At 41.0% G+C, this 7,940-nt stretch overlaps 1 protein-coding gene across 2 annotated transcripts in view; it reads right to left on the minus strand.

The window, feature by feature from the left end:
* Positions 1-5,966: 5,966 nt before the first annotated feature.
* Positions 5,967-7,940, minus strand: part of LOC131265628 (gamma-aminobutyric acid receptor subunit beta) — a 47,239-nt gene continuing 45,265 nt past the window's right edge. For both annotated transcript variants that reach the window (XM_058267913.1, XM_058267914.1), the window contains exons 7-8: positions 6,937-7,428; positions 5,967-6,133 (exon numbers count right to left, since the gene is read on the minus strand). In XM_058267913.1, the coding sequence (XP_058123896.1) occupies positions 5,967-6,133; positions 6,937-7,428 (659 nt within the window). The remainder of the gene's footprint in view (positions 6,134-6,936; positions 7,429-7,940) is intronic.

Below are 7,940 nucleotides of genomic sequence, written 5' to 3' on the forward strand. Positions count from 1 at the left end.
ACTTTATCTATGCTGTGTTGTGGATTGGTGGTTGAGTGGCGGAAGGGAAAGAAGGTTTTCCTTTTGGTGCGGGTTTAGATACGGGACAGAGTACGAAGAAGGAGTGGAAAATAATTGATTAAATGAAAAGCGATAAAACCATTCACTTCCATAACTTACTATGTACAATTAATCTTTATTATGATAGTAAGATATAAAAAAAAATCATAGAGTTTTCGGTAAACCAAATTCCAAAACATTCAGTCTGGCCTTTGTGTCCGGACTGGCGGACGGGTTACACCAAATCGAATGTATCTGAACTCTTCGCTTCTGATAAGCTTCCTATGATAAACGTTTCGCTACAAACAATGTACGCTACTAAAATATTTCTAACAATCGGTATGTTTTTTTCCTTTGCTTCGTTTATTTTATAGTTATAAAGGTTATCCTCCTATTCGCTCCTGTTTGAAGATATAGAAATGTGTTGGAAGAACGAAACTATTCTAAGCAAGAGCTTTAAACGTCCTGGCATATGGCATGACAGAAATTATTCCTGGTGCCAGTAAAATGGCAAACACTTTGATGCCATTATCACCGTCTCTTTGCTTCCCTTAATGCGCTTAATGTTGCACTTATCTTATCGTTACTTTGGGTGTGCTTTGCAGTACCGCTAGTGCTCTGCCACCAATGCTGCTTAACTGGAAGGAAAATTACACTATAGACCCTCACCCTGCCATTCCTGCCAAAAGAATCCCGCACTCTTCGGATTCGTTGGCGGCCCGGGGGAGGGGTTTGGGAGGAGAGGGAAACTTTGCTTTGCTCACAGGCTACAGTTTGTTGGTTTATTTTCTCGAAAAGACCGAACGGTCGACTACTACTAGTATCCGAAGTTTTATTTTTCATAAGTGCGCTCACGTTTGGTGATTAATAATTTTTTAGGTTTTATGTTTACTTTTACATATTTTTTTGTTTTTTCTTACTTTTCTTTATTTTGTTGCAGCTTTGCTTGGTTTTTTTTGGTACGCACATATTCCAGCTAAGTACAGCTGTACGTGTAAAGTACGAGTGAGTCCGTAAGTATTTCTGTTCAAATTAACTTTAATAATGGATTAGAGATCACGTATTCTCCGGGTTACTAAATTTTCTTGGATACTCACACATAATTGAGGGTATTTTAATTGGGAGGACTAAAACGACAGAAACTGTCAGATTTCTCGACGCGGTCCCATACAAAAGGTAAACAACACCTTTGAAAAAAGCGAAAAAATGGCTAGCCGCGTGAAGTGAAAGTGTGTCGTTTCCGTCCTCCTATTGTAATACCCTCAAAGGTTACTATTAAAATTTTTTAACATGAAGCATGAAGAATGAAAAAAATGGCTCAAAAATTAACTTTGAATTTTAAAAACTAAAAAATTATTTAAAAATCAACTCATCAATTTTCTTACCAGACAAACATACTTTGAAGGCTTCGAATAACACTAACAATCGTAATAAACAGGTGTATTTTCTCGTTTCATTTTTTACAACAGATGCACCCAGTTCTCACTCGTGCTATTACGCTTGGCCTACGTTGTACGTTGAGGGAAACGGTTTATTTCCACCTTATTTTGTTTTTGCTTTCCTTATGTCGTGCAGTTGGTTCTAACTGTAATAACTCCTACCTTTAACTTTCCTACATACCGTCCCTAGTTGTGCGGCTCACAGTTGCTCTGTTACTTTGCGGGTCGAGTGCACACGATAATAACCTTATCGTTAATCGAAAGTACAAAGTTTTGCTCCGTCTGCGGTCTGCATTGATCCTGCGATTAAAATTTCTTAACATGGGCCTACGTATGTATGGGTGCATGCGCTTGAGACTGTGTATGGGACGTGGGGTATGTGTACGTGAGTGTGTATTGCACGGGTGTGTAGTATTAGGAGTAGTGTGTCGGTTACGTAAGGAAACTTACTAAATATTCATCTAACCACAGGCTGCGCATAACATTGTTTTTTCCCTGGAACTTCTCTACACTTGACCCTCGCAGTCATACTTTTTTTTTCATATTTTTTATAAGTTTTATTTCGTGCTTACATTTTTATCATCTTCTTCTGCATACTCACGCCTCACCAGCGTACTGGTTTTGTCGATTCGTTTTATTCGAAAAATAATTGAGCAGTTCTTTCTAGGTTCAATTGAAAACAAAATTTCAATTGCAACCCTTGTATTGAAAAGACACATAATCTACAGATATTTGACGAGTAAATATCCTGATTTCGTTTTGTTTTCTTACTTCGTTACAATAATATTCAGCATACTTCTGTTAGTTATACGATAATCAAGATCCTCTTCGCGGTTTCACGATCTTTGCTACTGGGTTTTTTTTTGCTAAGCCTTTTTGTGAGTTTTAAATATTTCTTATTCATTGCTGGTTTGCGTTTGATGGGGTTTTCACCGTTCATGCTGTCGATTGCAGGGACACAGCGCGTCTGAATTTTGCGTGTATAAAATGTTGATAATAACAGATCAGAAAGATCGTTTCCAATTTATCTTCAATACGCCTTTTTGCTTCCGTTGTTTAATTACGTATGGATGGAACGAACTTATTGCAGGATGTTTATCAAAATCGCTCATACTATATCAACCAAAAGGATAACTGGGGAAACGCAACGAAACAAGCAAAGTTTGATCAGTAACATCAGATCTGCGCAATGTGCTTGAACAACAATGCTGGCCTTACACTACGGATGCACTGCGTGTTTCTGAATCTTTTGATCAACTCTCGTAGAGTCGTGAACATGTTCAACATTTTGCCTACTAGTAGAAATAGTAATTTCCTTTTAATTTTGGTTTTCCGTTCACTACATTTTAATTTGTATGCTTTCGTGAATGTGTTTCAGCCTGTTACCTTTCGCTTTGATCAAAATGTTTCTATTTTTTTGTCTTCTTAATCATCACCATCCGCTCCGTCTTGTTGCGTCTAATTTATAAATTTAGAATTTAAATCCCTTTGTAGTATATTCCCTTTTTCCTGACATCGCTTTCTTTTAGAGTTTGCAGAGATTGTGCGCTTGTGGAGAGTTTTTGTTTTGTTTGTCAGGACTTGGATTTTTGCTCTGTGTTGGGCTCGGGGATCACTACAAAGCATTGAAAGTGATTTTTAAACGGAAATATTTTTGAACCTCGAATGGGTGGACGAATTTTTGTGTTGTGACTGTGTGGCTGAAATCGAAGAACCGCCAATCGGATGAAAAGCAGAACGCACATCGTTCAAACAGATTAAAATTAAAATCAATCACGTAGACATTTCAGATGATTTGTGAAAGAGAACAACAAAATAACAAGCATTAGTTATGAAAATCCAATCTATTTTCGTTCCAATCCAATTAGACAGTTTGCACGTTACGGTTTGCAATACTTTGGTAACATCATCTTACTAGTGTGTGTATGTGTTTGTTTATTCGTGTGTAAGTGTGTTGCATTGTTTGTTTTGTGAATTTCTATGACCTACGCCGCAAGAGCAATAATTTAATATGGCGGTATACGATATTGAATCAGGCGAACGGAAGCATTACAGAGTACTGTGTGTGCGGTAGAAGATTACGACGCACCGATCTTCCAAAAATATCCTTCCAGCCCGCGGAAACGGTATGTGTGTTGGTATCTGTGGTGCCGAATAGTCAATGCCTACGTTTGTTATTATTTATAAAATTAGATCTTTTGCTCGTTTCGAGGGTAATTTTTTGTTTTGTTTCGTTCGCTCTAACAAACCCCTATAGGAGATAGAATAACTATTAAAATTTCGGAAACAACAACTTTTTTTTGTAATCACGTTTGTTTTTTTTTTAAATCTTCGCTCTTCCTTTCATGCTTAGCCATTTGCATTTGAACTACTTGTATAGGTTTGTGCTGTATGTTGCATGGGAGTGGCGATGTGCCTTGCTAATGAATGAGTCGTTTCACCGTTTGTGTACGTGTGGTTGTTGTGTTTTCTGGTTCAGTATGCTTTGTAGAATAAACTTATCCTAAATCGATCAGCAAATCCACGAAATGATCACCGAAACGATCGTGAAAGTTAGAGGGCGATTCAAATAAGCTTACAACGCAATCTATCACAATAATCGTAACGCGTAACGTTGGAGGCAACGAAACAGAACTGAGAGTACCTGCCTTTCCTAGTCAAAGCAGGTGGATTCTTAAGTACAATCGTAAGTCGTAACGCTAGCTTGTCAGATAATTTGGCAATAAGGTTTTCGTCTTCGGTATTGATTTTCGATCCCCATTTTTAATTATTGGAAGCATTGCACAGTCCCGACGCATTCCGGGATTGTGGGAACTCGGCCACATCCCTCCGGTTCCGAAAGAGTCTGTGAAAGTGTGCGTTTGAGGTGTCATGGACAGCTTCCCTTCCGTTTCGAGCCGGTTCGAGTAGTGATTCCGGAAGTAAGGACTACCTACCCGAGAAACACGTGATGCCACCTTGGAGCGTTTGAAATTTTGGCAGTTATACATACTCTCACACTCTTTTGCTCGGACTAGTGGTGCCGGTCGCTTTGTCTGGTCCTTAATCGTGAGGGTGCCTTGTGTTTACCTTATTTGTAATCGCAACTAAATCATACCCAAACGAAACTGGCGCGAACGACTTCTGTTTCCCGATAGGTGCCAATAGGTAATAGGTGTAGTGGATAGTTTAAGATAAGTAGTAGTGATAAGAGTGCCTTTCGGAGGAACACACTGCGACGAGCATGAGCAAATTGTAGGCTGTCTGTTGATTCGTCCTAAGTAATTCACGTCTAGGGGTTGCTTTGCGGATACATTCCTTTTCTTTTCTTCTTTCTCGCTGGCTTAGTTTTGTCGTGAGTTTCCTCGAGTGTGGTGTGTTGTGTGAGCTACGCGAAGAGCGCGAAGGGTTTGTCTACTAATTAGAAAATGCCCGATAACCAGCCGCACATGTCCTTAGGACAATTTCGCACTTTCGCACGTCTTCTATAGGAATTGATGTATTTTCCACTCACTGGGCTTAAAATATGCGTGGAACTTAACGGTCTCTTTGATGCAGAGAGCTTTCACTTGCTACGAGGGACAAATCGTTAACTTTACCAGTATATGCTACTCCTGCTTCCTGATCGTCTTGCGTTTCCACTCGCCGCCCCGTGCTAGGAAAAGTGTTTGCTGTTTTTCATATATATCCTCCTTGAACCCACCGATAAGGTAAAATACCTTTGGCTGGTTCACTTGCGTGCTGCTGTCACTTGTGTATCTTCATTACCTCCGGTTGTGTCCCGGTCAGTGTGTTTATTCCTTAATTCTGCATTTTGCGTTTGCTAGTTACGGTGTGGTACTCGTTAGTCATGTATGTGGACTTGTATCTCTAGTTGAACGATAAAATCTATGCTTTGCCTGTTCTGCTTTTGATAAATAGTTTTCGCTACCCCCCCCCTTTCCCCGAACGGGTTTCCGGTAACGTCCAGGTGTGCACTTTCTTCGCTCTGGCGCTTCGCATCCGTTTGAAACATTGTTTGCAGTTTTTTTTCTGTATATTATCTATATATATATATTTGCCTCATATATACTTCAAATCCTTTTCGACTATATCTCATTTTTGCTACGACTTCGGTGCCGCTCAATTCTCAGCCGTCCCTGCTGGTGCTGCGTTTGTCTACGTTTTCTTCTCATGATGCGTTCTGTTTCTTTTTTTTTAGTTTAATTCGTTTTGTTTGGTGTATAAGTATAAAAATTGAACTGAAACAGTAAATAGGTACAAATGGGGGATGCGGGATTGGGGGAAGGATGGCCTGGTAGTGTTGGGAGTGAGCTGTCTGTTTACGTGGTATCTCTAACTTGTCTACTTCCTTCGCTCTTCTACTACTAAACAGAGGGATTCGTCCCGTGCGATTGGTTGAGATCCGAATCCGCATCCTTCGGGGGAGTTTCTGGAAGTTCTTGAAGACGCTTGAAGGTGGCCGATATCGGGCGGGTAGTCCTCTCGTTGTCGACGCGCGGAACAGACTTACTTATCCTCACCGAGCAGCACCAGATCGTCGGCAACGACGTCACTGACGTGCAGATAGATGATCCAGTACATGAGGTTGAAGCAGACGAAGCACACCGGGAAAACGATACGGGAGTACTTATCGATGTCCGAGGGTGTAATTCCTAGCAGCTTGTTGATATCCTGCGTGGGAGATGGAGATTCCGTATGGTAAGTATTTTTGGTAAACTTTATGGGCCATATTTTCATGCGTAGTATAATTGTTTTTTGAAATAAAATATAAATATCTTGCTTTCACAGAAAGAACTATCGAACCGTATGGATTTTTTTGCTTTAAGTTACTGTCATTTTAGTTTTTAATACATTGTTTTTGTCCTCCAGCGGAGTTGTAGTCACAATTCTGTTTCTTTTATGTTTTGACTTTCGTTTTTTTTAACTTCAATTTTTCAATTTGAATCTTATTGATTTCATCCGCGCAATTTGAAATTTTTTTCTGCTAACAAATCGTAAATTTTTTAAATTATACAATCTTTCTTATCACCATTCGAAACCTATCTTGGCAATTATTTAGTCTTTGTTTTCTTTCTTAAGTAAAGATATGTTCTTCTCTTCTGCCCATCTTGATCGTCATCCTTATGGTTAGCATATCGTACAGGATCGTTCTCTATATGTTGGAATAAGTATTCAGCAAAAAGCTCACAGTACTAAGTGGTTGGTTTATTCCATCTTCCATAATTTTAGTTACTTGATCAATCTAACTTATTAATAAAAGTTACAAACAGCTTGTCTATTGTAGTGTTTTTTTGTGAAAGTAATTGCATGATTCGCAGTATGTTATTCGGAATGTTCTACTTCATCGTCTTCCCAAGACCACTTATCATTCATTCATTCCTCAATTCTTTCGAGATTCTCTGGGCACTTTCCACAACACATTAGTGTTAAATTATTAAAAATATATTAAATTAGGTGGTTCGAGCAGCGAATAGTATGCCTACCTTGCCGGGATGTATCAGATGCTGTGGTGCCGCCGATTCCTCATCCGGACCGCCGCCGCCACCGCCGCCGGGAGGTCCACCCGGAGGCCCACCGCCGCCGCCGCCCGGCTGGCCGCCACCACGCCCACCGTTGATCGTGTTCTCGAGCGTGCCGCCCTTCGAGTGTGCCTTCGGGTCGTGCACCTTGAAGCGCACCTCTTGGAACAGTGGACCTACAATAGAACAACCGCGTGATCCCATGTTCGGTGGCACATTCGACATCGTACCGCTCCGGCTGCCCATCTGCTGCTTCGGCGTGTGCTGGTGCGTGTGGCTGTGCCCGTGGCCGTGGCCGTGGCTGTGATCGCTGGCCACCGGGGGCGGTGGTGGTGGATGGTTGGCGTCGGCCGCCTGCTGCTTCTTCTGTTCCGCTATTTTCTGTATTGCCATGAAGCGCTGCTTGCGCATCTGTATCCGCTTAGCCATGTAACCGACCGTGGCGTACTCTGCAAGGCGAGGGTTTCACGAAGGAGTTTGCGATCCATTGAGACAGCGTTGGTGTGTGTTTGTGTGTGTTTTGGAGATAAAGGAAACGATATCAGTGCCACGCAGTAAAAAGGGTTTTAGTGGAAGACTACATTTAGCTCACGGAACATTGTCACGACAACAAGAAAACAAAAATGAAAAAGCATCACACGTTGCAGAATAACAGAAAGAAGAACGAAGAAAACGAAACATTGAACAACTGAAGGGCACAGCATGAGTGTAGAGAAATCGAAAGACCATTAACCTAGCACGACACAACAAACATAACAAGTACGCCTTGCTATTATTGTTACTATATGGAGGGCGAGTTTGTTGGCAAACTCGCTCACACGGATACACGTGAGGCTGTGATTGTCACACACAATAGAGAGGAAAAATAACACAATTCGGTGGGATGGTAAGATGGACTGCGTTCAGCATAAACGCACACACACGCGCGTACTCACACACACATACACACACATACACACAA

Source organism: Anopheles coustani, chromosome 2, assembly GCF_943734705.1.
Source record: "Anopheles coustani chromosome 2, idAnoCousDA_361_x.2, whole genome shotgun sequence".
Taxonomy (NCBI): domain Eukaryota; kingdom Metazoa; phylum Arthropoda; class Insecta; order Diptera; family Culicidae; genus Anopheles; species Anopheles coustani.